At 37.5% G+C, this 13,880-nt stretch overlaps 1 protein-coding gene and 1 pseudogene across 2 annotated transcripts in view; both read left to right on the plus strand.

Annotated features, from left to right (window-relative positions):
• The first annotated feature begins 1,919 nt into the window (after positions 1–1,919).
• PCGF6 (polycomb group ring finger 6) overlaps positions 1,920–13,880 on the plus strand; it is a 32,254-nt gene continuing 20,293 nt past the window's right edge. The window contains exons 1-7 of one of the 2 annotated variants that reach the window (XM_059169040.1): positions 1,928–3,584; positions 4,365–4,464; positions 4,555–4,651; positions 5,465–5,520; positions 5,621–5,680; positions 6,561–6,669; positions 11,543–11,570. In XM_059169040.1, coding sequence (XP_059025023.1) covers positions 3,054–3,584; positions 4,365–4,464; positions 4,555–4,651; positions 5,465–5,520; positions 5,621–5,680; positions 6,561–6,669; positions 11,543–11,570 — 981 coding nt within the window. In that variant the 5' untranslated portion in view covers positions 1,928–3,053. Of the gene's footprint in view, positions 3,585–4,364; positions 4,465–4,554; positions 4,652–5,464; positions 5,521–5,620; positions 5,681–6,560; positions 6,670–11,542; positions 11,571–13,880 lie in introns of both variants that reach the window. The other variant, XM_059169041.1, reaches the window with a different exon arrangement.
• LOC131830010 (small ribosomal subunit protein eS12-like) lies at positions 6,869–10,041 on the plus strand (annotated as a pseudogene).

The raw sequence follows: 13,880 nt of genomic DNA on the forward strand, positions 1-13,880 counted from the left end.
GCGGGGCTTGATCCCAGGACCCTGGGATCATGACCTGAGCTGAAGGCAGAGGCCTTAACCCACTGAGTCACCCAGGCGCCTCTGAAACTGTTTTAATAATATTTTTTGAAGTGCATATTGATACCATAAAGTCCTTTGTTGGTTTTTTTTGTTGTTGTTGTTGTTAGTTTTTTTTATTTAAGTAATCTATTTAGTTGGGTAAATGTACTTGGGTACATGGGGCTTAAACTCACAACTCTGAGATCAAGAGTCACATGCTCTTCTGACTGAGCCAGCCAGGTGCCTCAGCCCTTTGGTTTTTAATCTGCTTTTAAAAATTAAGGTTTTGGGGCACCTGCGTGGCTCAGTGGGTTAAGCCTCTGCCTTCAGCTCAGGTCATGATCTCAGGGTACTGGGATCGATCCCCTCATTGGGCTCTCTGCTCTTCAGGGAGACTGCTTCCCTCTCTCTCTCTCTCTGCCTACTTGTGATCTCTGTCTATCAAGTAAATAAATAAAATCTTTTTAAAAAAATTAAGGTCTTCAGTGAGTTATTTACTTACATCAAAGAGTACCAGGAAATCACTCCAAGTCCCAAGGAGCATTTATGATTTCTTGATTCCCCAGCTTGTCCCACAAAATGTTCATGGATCTGCTTTAAAAATTTCATACCCAGAAACTCACTATCCTTCACAATCAACCAACCTCTGCCATCTCCCAGTGAATTAATGTGTGAAACTTTCGTAAGTTTTTAGATATGATTTTTTTTTTTCTAAGTAGGCTGTACACTCAAGGTGGGGCTCAAATTCACAACTCCCAGAACAAGAGTCACATGCTCCACCAGTTGAACCAACCAGGCACCCCTAGATATGATTTCTGTTTGAAATGTCAAAGCAACACCTCCTCCCTTCAAAAAACCAACTCTATAGCATCTCTCTTGGTCTAATAATCATACAAGGAGTACAAATACTGTTTGTGTTAGATCCACTTTTGCTGTTTTACATTTACACAATTTTAACTAGTTAGCATCCAGGGTAAGAGTGAAGTTCTAGCTCAGTCTAGAATATGATTCAGTTCTGATGCTTTGTCAAAATGTAAAGTCCCTGATAAGTGCTAAAATATAACTCTGATGTGCAAACACACTTGGATCACAATGGAGATGCAAGAAATTCTCATTTTATGAAATAGATACATCCCGGAAGTCCTTACATATTTTTAAATATCACATAATTTAGCCATTTACCATATGGGTTAGTTGGTCTACCATAGAAATATAACCAGTAGGATATATATATATTTACTAATATACTTATTACAAGGAACTGCTTTACACAATTATGGGGGCTTGCTAGGTAGGTCTGAAATCTTGTAGGGCAGGCCAACATGCTGGAAACTCCTGGGAAGGATTAATGCTGCAGGTCTCAGGAAAAATTTCTCTTCCAGGAGAATCTCTCAGTTTTACTTCTCAGGCCATTCAACTGATTGAATAAAATCTGTTCAGATTATACAGGATATCTCTTACTTAAAATCAACTGATTGCAGCGTTAATTATATCTACAAATACCTTCACAGAACACCTAGGTAAGTGTTTGAATCATTGGGCAGTATAGCCTAGCCAAGATGACACATAAAACTACCTTTTATACCATAGGACTAACAAAGCCTGCAGATATTTCTGTTTACCAGCTAAACTGACACGACCTGGTAGCAGTAATACAAATTTCCTAATTCCTCAGCTTGCCAGCTTTGAAAATGTGCAATTCTTGATTGTATTTTTTTAAGTTTGGGGATTATCAATATTTTACATTTTTGTATTATACATAAAGTAAAACTTTGTTACTATTAATAATATTTCATATCATACTACAAAATTTTATAATTAAAGCTCATGGCACAAGTAATTCTTTTTCATCAGGTAGCTCTTAACAATGCTGAAAGGTTAGAAGCTATATTCCTTTATCTAATGTAACCATGTGGAAGCGCTTACAGTTTTAGAGCCCGGTAAGGAGAGTATCTCAGGTATTGTGTATGTTTGTCTCTTTCAATCTCTCTCTCTTCAGTGTCCTCTTTCAATATCCTGGTCTAAGTTCTCATTCCCCTCCCTTGAGGCTTTATACTCCTCCGTGTAGAAGGAGACATTTCCTTTCTTCCACTTTTTGGATCTTGCAAATTTCAGTATCTTAGGCTTGACCAGAGTTTGGGAACTGCAGAGAGAAAGGTAGAGACTAGTGCAGGAGCAATGGGGACACATTAAATCTGATTGTTTTCCCCAAACAAGCATAGTGACTTCATTTCCTCACCATTCCCTAAGAAAAATGTACACCACTCCCACATGAGCATTAATTTTACTCAGTGACAACCCAGTCTCTCTCAGATATTTTTCCCCCAGCATTTTTTCTTGATTTCTTTCTGAATCCAGCTTGCAAGCATCATGACATTAGCCGGCACTATGTTAGTCAGCAATTCCAAATATCTTTCCTAAAAAAATTGGGGGTGGGGGTGGGAGTGCCTGAATAGGTCTCAGTTCCTGCTACAATAGACCTTCCATAAATGTTTGTTGAATTAAATATAATGGACTTTCCTCTATGTGTTGGGAACTCACGGATGGTCTTCCAATGGCGATTAAGTTTCCATCCTGTGGCAATACAAGATTTAATTGCTCTAAGTAAGTAAACTTACATATTTCAAAAATAGAGACGTCATACTTCCTAATGGAAATAATCTTGGATGAAAGAAACGCACAATGGCTCTTCAAATTTAAGTCGTTATTGTTCATAATACGACATTACTTTAAAGCCCATTTAAGTGCTCCGCGCATCAACTGATGCAGACAGAATACTGCTGTCTGGAACGGTACCAATTTTGTCATTTTTGAAAGGGAGTGAAGAGACGGGCGGGTTGGCTCAGTCTGTAGAACCTGCGGCTCTTGATCTCAGGATGGGGAGATCGAGCCCCACGCTGGGTACACAGATTACTTTAAAAAATTAAATCTTAAAAAAATAAACAAAAGGGAGTAAAGACAGCGTCAGCCTTCCAAAGAAAAAATTCTAATACGACCCTCAGGCCCTACCCTATATGCAAAGGGGCTCAGTGCACGCCCGTCCAGGTTTAGGTGAGGGGCAGCGAACCACATTTCCCAGCGGGCCCTGCAGGTCTCCCGCGCCTGCGCACTGGCCGCCTAGGCAGGTAGGCAGAACTCCCGCGCTATCCAGCCGCCGGGTCTCGTCTTCCCCGGTCTCTGCCCCCGGCATGGAGAGGGTCTCGGTGGCCGCAGGGAGCGCGGGCGTCGACAAGGCCGAGGGAGCTGCAGCCATGCGGCCGCCGCCTGCTGTCTCCCCGCCTGCTCTCACCCCGGCACCCGCAGCGGGTGAGGAGGGCCCGCCGCCTTTGCCCGAGGCGGGGGCTCCAGGCTGCTCGGGCTCCCGGCCCCCAGAGTTGGAGCCCGAGCGCAGCCTGGGCCGCATGAGGGGCCGCTTCGAGGACGAGGACGATGAGTTGGAAGAGGATGAGGAGCTGGAGGAGGAGGAGGAGGAGGAGGAGGAAGAGATGAGCCACTTCTCGCTGAGGCTGGAGGGGGGTCGGCCGGACTCAGAGGACGAGGAGGAGGTATTTATAGCCGGTGCCCGACCACGCGGGGCCGGAGGGGCCTGAGGGTCCAAGCCAGCCCTCCCCAGTAAGAGCCGGGCCGCGTCCCCAGCTCGCCGCTGCAGCCTTTGGCACTCGCGTCGACCTCCACCCCTCCCTCTCAACCTGCCTAGGCATGTGGCGCGGACTGGTCCGCACCCGATTCCTTGCCGACTCTTTTTGTGAGCTTCCTGCCAATCACTTAGGCTCTCCTGGTCCGACTCTGTTATTCTGTAAATAATTATTAAATTATGCTAGGCGGGTAGGGGCCAAGGGTACAGTGCTCCTGCTTTCCAAGAGCTTACGGTCGGACAGGGAAACAGTCCCTTTCTACAGGGTGTTCAGAGGATGGTAAACCCCTATCTCATAAGTTTAATTGGGAAGGGGTTTTGTTCGTTTTTTTTTTAATGTGGTAGCGCATACTTTATAAAGTTGGTAAGACCTAGCCAGTCGGAATTGATATATTAAACGTAAACACCAGTATCTGGAAAGTTTGCCCATTTTGTAATTAATTCATAAAGTAAGATGCCCCTCATCTGGTAATATAAAGTATATCTAAAAGAATGAGATCTTTTTGAAACATTGGTTTATATTGTGTTATTGTAACTTCGATTAGGATTTTGAAGGGTTGGAGGTACTGTAACATGTTTCCGTGTTGCAAATCAAGTTACACATTGTTTATAATGAAATGTGGGGATTATGGTTTAAGAATTTGAGAAGACAAGTACTTGTATTTTACAACTATTTGCATTGCATTTCCAGCGCCTGATTAATCTCTCTGAGCTGACACCATACATCTTGTGTTCCATTTGCAAAGGTTACTTAATAGATGCAACTACCATTACAGAATGTCTTCATACGTGTAAGCATATAGTTCACATTTCAAACTAATACATTGAATTTTTGAAATGTCTCTAAAACATCCTAATTTAAACATTTTCTTTTTCAACAGTTTGTAAAAGCTGCATTGTAAGACATTTTTACTATAGCAACAGATGTCCAAAATGCAACATAGTAGTACATCAGACACAACCTCTTTATAACATAAGGTAAGACAAATATATAAGTAAAATTTGTATTTTAAATATACTTTTTCTGAAGGCTTCTAGTTGTGTAGTTGGGAATAAACTCTTGACCTCTTTTGAAAAGGGAACTACGTATTCTCTAAAATACATATAGAACACTTACTCTGTACCAGGCACTGTGATATCTGCTGGGGACAAAAAAATTTAAAAAGCACAGGCCTCTCTTTTTGAGGATTTTAATTTAGTCACTCAAGTTAATGAAACTAGTTCAGGCTTGTCATTTTGGGGATATTTAGAATACTTTTTAAAAAGGAATTTTTAAAAATTTATTTTGAAATTACTTTTTTAAAGTAATGCCTGAGACAGCTGTCCTCTTTAGAAAAACCTGTTTATCATAGGTCATTTGGGTTTTGTTTTGTTTTTTTTTTTCCAAATATTCCATTCATATTCCGTCTCCTAAGGGAAGAAAAATACTAAAGGTGGATTACTTTCATGTGTTCAGCAAATACTATTACGTTTTTACTCCTTCATAGAAGAATGCTTTGTAGATGATGCACAGAAGTTCAAAATACAGTCTCTGCAAGGGAGTAAGACCAGAACACATGGAATAATTGAGCAAACTATTCAAGAGTCTATGATTACTTATGATTACTTAGAATTAATTACTTGAGGTCATCTCAGTGAGAGCCAGTGCTACCTAAAAGTAATTCACCTCTGAAAAAGGAGATAATCCACTCCCAAGAGAAAACAGTTGCAAAGAGCATCATTCACTCTCACTCTGTACCATAATGCGTTTTGCTGAATTCTGAGGTATTCTCCATCCTTTCCTTTTATTAGGTTGGACCGACAATTACAAGACATAGTGTACAAATTAGTGATCAATCTAGAGGAAAGTAAGTTTGTTTTATTACATAGTTGTGAATCCCAGAATCTCTGCTGACTCTACTAGTTACATTTTAAGTGTAATTTAGTCTGTGTTTTATCATTTTTTAGGAGAAAAAAAGCAAATGCATGATTTCTATAAAGAAAGAGGTCTAGAAGTACCTAAACCTGGTAAGTTTGGGTGTATATCATAATATATTTGTAGCTTTAAGAATACTAAATAAAATTTACTCCCTTTGAGGTTCTTTTTGGTGATAGCCAGTTATTTTATGATCAAAGAGGGAGAAAGATTATGAAGGTAAAGATGTAGTATAATCCAATTTGATTATTTGTATAAATTAAAGGACATAGGTTCTGTAGCTAGACTGAGTTTGATCCTAGCTCTGCCCCTTTACTTTCTGTGAGACTTCAATATCTCAGTTTCCTCATCTATAAAGTAGGGATAATGATAGCACTTCATAAAAGTGTTGTAAGTATACATTGAGTAATACAAAGCACTTAAAACAGTGCCTGGAACATAGTAACTGTTCAGATAGTTTTTGTGATGATGGTAATGTCAGAGTATAGAAGTTAGATAAATTTCTGTTTAAATCCAGGTTCTTCCACTTATTACGTATTGCCTAATCTCACTTAAACAGTAATCTCAGTTTCTTTGTAGTTTTAACTGTTAAAAAAAAAGAGTAGCGGTATACTTAGGGGATTATAATAAGATTAAACAAGAACGTACATGTACAGGGCTGAGTATGAGCCCTGAACTCTGGCACGCAGTAGTGCTTGTTAAAGATTACGTGTATCTCTTGTGTAGTGATGAGCTCTCTCTGTGACCCTGATAAACCAGCCACATATGTCTGCTTTCCATTGTGAAGTGGTCCCCAGGTGCAATTTCACTGGCTTTGACAGATTAGTTAATGTTATTAGAGAAAGGGAGTTTGAGTGTTTTATGATCTTTTAAATAGTCAACATAGTTATAATATGTGTAATTATTTTTCAAAGATCTCAATTCATGAAATTTTTATTCTAACTCAGCTTTTTTCCTTTGGCTGTTAAATAGCTGTTCCACAGCCAGTCCCTTCAAGCAAAGGAAGATCTAAGAAAGTCTTAGAATCCGTGTTTCGTATTCCACCTGAACTTGATATGTCTTTATTACTAGAGTTCATTGGGTGAGTACCCTAAAACTCTACCTCTTAACTGTAAAATAAAGAACTTGTTAAGTCCCAGCAGTTACAAAATCATCCTGAACTCAGGTATAATCAAGTTCTTCTGATATCCTTTTAAAAAAATTAATCTTGAAATATTCATGACTTAAAGAATAGTACTATAATCACTTGTATCACTATCATCTGGCTTAAGAAATAACCCATGCTAGTATGCTGGAAGCCCTTCGGCTACCTCTTCCTGTTCACCGTCCCCTCTCCCCCCCCTTAGAGGTTAATAACCACTCTCCTAAAAGTAATGATTGGTATTCCCATGATTTTTAAAATATGTTTATCTCATGTATCAATGCTTAAGTAATATGTAGAATTGCTTTTGTCCATTAAAAACTTCATATAGTATCATATGTTGTAAGTGTTCATAAGTTGTAAGTGTTTTACAACTTGCTTTTTTTTTCCAACTTGTTTTTTTCACTCAGCATTCTGTGATTCATCTGTGTGGAAATGTATAGCTCTAGTTAATTCATTTTCACCATTGCCATACCATAATTTATCTTTTCTTGTACTGTTGAACATTTAACTTGTTTCCAGTTTTTTTTTTGCTATTATAAACAATGTTACTTTATGTATTTGTATACATATCTCCATATATATGTTATATATATCTATTCACATACACATATATAAGATAGTTATCTAAGAATATATGTTTGCAGAGTCTTAGCATATGTTTGTTTTTAACTTTTCTTGGTTTTGCCAAATTGTTTTTTTAAGTAGTTGGATATCCTTTTAATTCGTATGAATTGCTTCTTTCAAAAGATGTATGTAGCATATGGTGTACTCTGTTATATTGCAACGCTGTTAAACACTGTCCTGATCACAGAGTTGGCATGTATCAAACTGCAGTTTTCAGAATACTTAGTTTGCAGAATAAAGTAAAGTGCTTTTTTTTTTTTTAAATATGGATTTCCCATTTTATGTCACTGATGATTACTTTTTAATTATTTCCACCTTATAATGCTAGGTTGCCTATATCACTTACTAGTATTCAGCTTGTACTGTATTGTATTTATCTTTTTATGCAGTCACTCTGTTATCAGCTGATATAAAGGACCTCTAAGAGGCCAGAAACGTTTCTCCTGCCTACACAAATCCCACGTAGTAATGGTTGATAATGAAATAAAAATCCATTTGGAAGAATGAACAGAAACTATGTAATACCAGACTTCAAACCAGCAATTTCTGATAATAAGGAGTGTGTTTCAATCTAAATGTCCAAAAGGGACCTGGTTAAATAATGGTATATAGCACATGAGTGTTAGCATGTGTTAGCTAACGCTGTGTGTTAGCCTGATAGTATACGTGCTAATATGGAACAGTCTCCAAAAGAGGAGACTACATAGTGTGTTTCTGCTTACTTATTTATTTTAAAGAGAATGATGGAAAAGATGTGTGTAGACATATGTTTTGCATGCACAGACCATTCCTGAAAGGATATATAAGAAAATGTTAATGGCAGTTAGTTGCCAGAAACTAGTATGTGAGTCTACGATGGGAAAGAGTCTTTCTTTTCATTGTATTTGAATTTTTACAATGTAACTTGATTTTTAATAAGTAAAATTAAAATTTGAAACCTGAAAGGAATTTATATTTCCAAAAAATATTTTGGGAAATGTAACATTTCCTACAATGCACGGTAAGAACTGATGATTGGGTTTTTTAATACATTTTTTGAAAAGTGGCAAGGATGCAAAGATAGCAGATATGTGATGGATGTGCCACCATTGCCTCTTCTTTTACCCACCTGCAGAAATCAATAATTAATCATGGCAGGCTCTCCTAATGAGTGAGACTTGACCACAGTACTCAAGGCTGTCATTACCACTTAACAAACTTACTATATTATTAGTACATCCCGTCCTATAGAAAAAAGAGCCCTCATGCTCTTTCCCTGCTGCCAGTCGCCAGGAGGCTGAGGATTAGGTGGACTCAGTTTAGCTTCACCCGAAACCCACCGCCAAGGCCGAGAAAAGCATTGCTGCTGGAAGTATAATGGACATTAATACTGCTTTACAAGAGGTGCTGAAGACCGCCCTCACCCATACTGGCCTAAGCATGTGGAATTTACAAAACTGCCAAAACCTTAGACAAGCACCAAACCCATCTTTTTGTGTTTGCATCCAACTGTGATGAGCCTATGTATGTCAAGTTGATGGAGGCCCCTTATGCCGAAAACTAAATCAGCCTAACTAAGACTGATGACAGAAAGAAGCTAGGGGAATGGGTGGGCCTCTATAAAATTGACAGAGAAGGAAAACCCCATAAGTGGTTGGTTGCAGTTGTGTGGTGGTTAAAGGCTATGGCAAAGAGTCTTGGGCCAGGATGTCATTGACGAATACTTCAAATATAAGAAATGAACAAATAAAAAACTTGGTTCTTGTTCCAAAAAAAGAAAAAAAAAAAAAAGAGCCCTCACTTGGAATAAAGGATCTAGATTTAAATCCTCGCTTCTCTATTATCTAGCTTTGTAATCACTAACAAGTTGCTTTTTGTTTATTCATAAGATGTTTGTTAAGGTCACTATATGTACCAGCACAGCCTTCTGCTAGTTGTTGAGAATACAGTTTGAATAAGTCAGCCATGGCCTTGGCCCTCATGGAACTTTTAGTTTTAACTTCTCAGAGCTTCAGCTTCCCTATCTGTAAAAAGCAAGAATTGAGCCTTTTATGTGGCTGATTATGATGAGTAGTCTAACTTATAATATAGCTCTTTATCTGTTTTCAACTGGTTGAGGGGAAGAAAGCTTCCAGTGTGGCAAGGAGTCCTTTTGAAAGAAAGCTTCCAGAGGCAAAGAATCCTTTTGAAGTCACCAGTCCCCCGAGTTCACTACATGGAAGAGCTTTTATGTTACCACAAAGTCAGGCTCCTGAGGGTAGCCCATAGACAGCTCTTTCACGGCAGGGCAAGTGGCAGAGGAGTTTTAACCTGATGCGAGTACAAAAGCAAATTTGGTCCAGCTTTTGAGCCCACTTAAGTTGGAAGAGCAAAAAAACTGAGGTAGGTTCAGCCTGTGAACAGTGTTTTTTCAACTATTGGAATGTGAAGTTAGATTCCCCACCCCCCCAAACTGGGTATGCTGTGTTTTGTGATCTTTAGATAGTCTTGTACTTGTCCTTTTTTGTTCTTTAGTTTCTGTGAGTAAAGTAGAAGATGATCAGTTTCTGAATTTCTGAATTGAAGATTATAATAGCAACTAACAAGATTGTTCTAAGTATCAACTTATGGTATTCCTACCATGTCTAAACTATTATCAATATGTGAATATTAAAATAATGCAGGGTCATTCAAAAATAAAAGTTAAAGTAGTCTGTGGTACTGTAATTTGTACATGTGTCTAGTGTGGAAAATGGACTCACATGACATACATGTGATAGAACAGAAATTTCATGCAGTCTTAAACTCAGTAGCATTTAGTGAACCAGGGAGGTGATAGCCAACTGTATGCTGTATTAATCCAGCTAGAGTATTATGTTCAACTCTGTGCACTACATTTTAAGAGAGATGGTAAGCCAAGGTGTAACCAGAACAGTAAAAGTTTTGAAAACCATGGCATATGTGGTAAGGGAAGGAACAAAAATAATCTGAAAAAGAGAAAACAGTCATAAGCCCCTTAAGTTCATTTCAGATCTTTAGAGGGTTATCATATAAAAGAAAGATTGAGTCTAGTTCATAAGACTACCAAAAGGCAGAACTAGGATTAGCGGGCGTAAGTTACAGGGAGAAACATATTTGCTTCAGTGCAAGCAAGCAATTCTAACAAAGTTGCCCACAAATGGAACAGACTGACTTGTCAGATAAACTCTCTATCTCTTTAGATGCCTAAGCAGAAGCCAGATGACCATATATCATGGATTCTATAGAGATAATTCTTGTAAAAAAATAGAATATTACAACTCTAAGCTTATATATTTTAGGTTTCTAGTATATCCACATATATAACATTTATCTTAATGTAATATTTTATAATATAGCTTCTATGTTATATTTTAATATATTTCTTTATTTGTATTATAAGAATATGCCGTAGCTGATGCAATTGTGATCTGGCCTCCTCTTCACAACATGATAGGGAAGAGAGAATGCGGGTTTTGTTGCTAGATAAACCTGAGTTGGAAGCTTTATCACTTAATAGCTCTGTGACCTTAAGCAAGTTATTAAACCTCTCTGAGCTTTATTCTCTTCTATAGAAGGGGAATACTAATACCTGATATGCAGGGCTTTATGAGGACTAAATGAAAAACATGCATCCTATTATGAAGACCTACTATAATGCCTGGTACATAGTAGATGCCCAATAAAAATTAGTGCCCCTTGTCTCCTCATGACATAAACATAATTGATTTAACCAAGAAATATCTTTGTACTTCAAGGTAAAGAGCAAACTGAGTAAATCATACCCATTATTGCTATAAGTAAAACAATAGGCAATCTAGCAGACTTCTTGTAAGAAATCTATTTTGTAAGGGTTACTGTAAAGAAAAAGACACATTAATTATAATAGAAGTTTTACTTTAAATTGGAAAATGTTAGAATGCTACATGTGTGGAAAATCTAAATATTAAGGATATACTTTTAACTCCTGGAAGTATACAAAGTAGTGTAACTCCTGGAAGTATACAAAGTAGTGTAGAATAGTAGGTAACACTGCCTTTGCCTTACCAGTAGGTGGCAGAAATGACAACTACATTTATTTGTTTCTTAAAGGGTTAGGTTTTAAAATTAAACTGATGTTCCTCAAATATTTATATTGATGTTATTTTTCTGTGTTATATGATTTAATGTATAGTTTAAAATGTTGATTAATTTTGCTTTCGTTTTTCAGTGCTAATGAAGGCACGGGACATTTTAAGGTATTTTATTTTTATTTACTTCACAGGAGGACCCTGTAGTCCACAATTACAGAGTCAGATTAGCAATCTTGTGGAGAATGTTTTCGATTACAATACAGTTTTGTAAATAAAAGTTGTAGAAATGTGAAGTACATTTAGTAATGCTCTCATAATAAGTTTATGAGAAAAGAGTTATTAAGTAGGGATTTGTTATTAATTCAGGACAGTGGTCTAAGTAAACAAGTGAGAAATTTTAAGAACTCTAAAACCAAATACTGTGATAATTTGGTGACTTTAAAAAATATTTCAAAGTGGGCGCCTTGGTGGCTCAGTTGTTAAGCATCTGCCTTCTGCTCAGATCATGATCCCAGGATCCTGGGATCAAGCCCTGTATTGGGCTCCCTGGTCAGCTGGAAGCCTACTACTCCCTCTCCCAGTCCCCCTGCTTGTGTTCCTTTTCTCACTGTGTCTCTCTCTGTCAAATAAATAAATGAAATATTAAAAAAATATTTCAAAGCATTTTTTGCATAGTTGGCATTCAGAGTTAAATATGAGCTTAAATTTTTACTTGCATGTAACATTTTGGGCTCAAGGTAAACCTGCCCAAACTTGTTGCTTCAATCATTTACTAAAATTTTAGAGGTAAGAATGAAGTCCTTTGTTAATGTACCTAAGTTCAGAGTTTGTCTTAAAGCCTCTATTATCACAGGCCCCATTATACCCAATGTTGCTCCTATACTACGAGTCGTTCGGGAAGAGGTAACGTTTCCTTTTTTTTTTTTTTTTTTAAGGTAACTTTTTGAAAAGGGCTAAATCAGGCCTTACAGTTACTTGGGTCTGTAAATATATAGGAAATAGCTGACTTTGATCTGTATAGATTTTTTGACACTTTTTCAAAGTCTGTACTAATATTTGGGTGAATTATACCTGGTTGGGTATACTGTTTTATGAATACAATATTGGCTTAGAGATGTGGATTAAAATGTAGGAATAGATGGGTACTTCTGTGGATGAAGTATATTATAGACGTTTCCCAGAGATCAGTGGGATGGAGGGAATGCAGTGTTAAGTTTGGTAACTTTGAATTTATTCTAAGTTGTCAAATATCAGATTTATGGTGATAAGGGAGTTCTTTCCCTAGTAGTATGGTGGGTGGGAAAATAGCATATAAATTTCTCGTATGGGACAAGTACAGTGTCATATGATCCTAGAGTTTGCCAAAGATGTTTGTCAAATGACCTGTAGTAGCCACACAGACCAACAGAGTATAAAAACTTCGTGAAGAAAGAACAGACATTAATTTGAAATATTAACCTGTTGCTTCCACAAAAGCACATATGGACCTAGAATATTTATGTAGTTCTATTAGTCACACATTAGAAAAATATGACAATACCACCTGTGAAGTATTCTTGCCAAAACAAATGTGTGGCTGATCATACTCCCTAGATTTAATTACTAATTTACAAGAAATCCAGGGGACAAAGGAACATGTTAAATGACACCGTAGGAATATAATAAGCCAAATCTAGACAGTGGGAAGCTACAGCACAAACAGTTGTTTTTTTGGAATAAAAGGGAGAGGTGAAGAGGAAACATAAGTAGAACATATTAAAAGAGACTCAAGGGACATAACTCACTACAGTGTATGGTGTTTATTTGGATTCAAGTTGAAAAATAAACATTTATGAGAGAATAACCCCAAATTGGAAACAACCCAAATATCCATCAATTGGTAAATGGATGAACACAGTATGATATTGCCACACAGTGGAGTATTATTTGGCAATAAAAAGGAGTGGAGTACGCTAAATGCTACAAAATGGATGAATTTTGAAAATATTATGTTAAGTGAAAGAAACCAGGTGCCAAGAGACCACGTAATGCATGATTCCATTTATGTGAAATGTCTAGAGCGGGGAAATTCACAGAAGCAGTAAATACTATAGATGATGGTTGCCAGCGTCTTTGGGGAGAGGGGGAATTGGGAGTGATTGCTCTTTGGTGTGGAGTTTCTTTTTGGGTGATGAAGATGTTCTGAAATTAGGTAGTGGTGATGAGTTGTACAAGCCTGCTTAAATAAACTAAAGCCATTGAATTGTATACTTTAAAATGATGAATTTAATGATACATGACTTCTATCCCAGTAAAGCTATTAAATTTTTAAAAAGTAACTAAACCGAGATGCAGTGGGAACTTTTTTTTTTTTTTTTTTTTAAAGATTTTATTTATTGGGGCACCTGGGTGGCTCAGTAGGTTAAAGCCTCTACCTTCGGCTCAGGTCATGATCCCAGGGTCCTGGGATCGAGCCCCACATCGGGCTCTCTGCTC

Source organism: Mustela lutreola, chromosome 4 (genome assembly GCF_030435805.1).
Source record: "Mustela lutreola isolate mMusLut2 chromosome 4, mMusLut2.pri, whole genome shotgun sequence".
NCBI lineage: Eukaryota > Metazoa > Chordata > Mammalia > Carnivora > Mustelidae > Mustela > Mustela lutreola.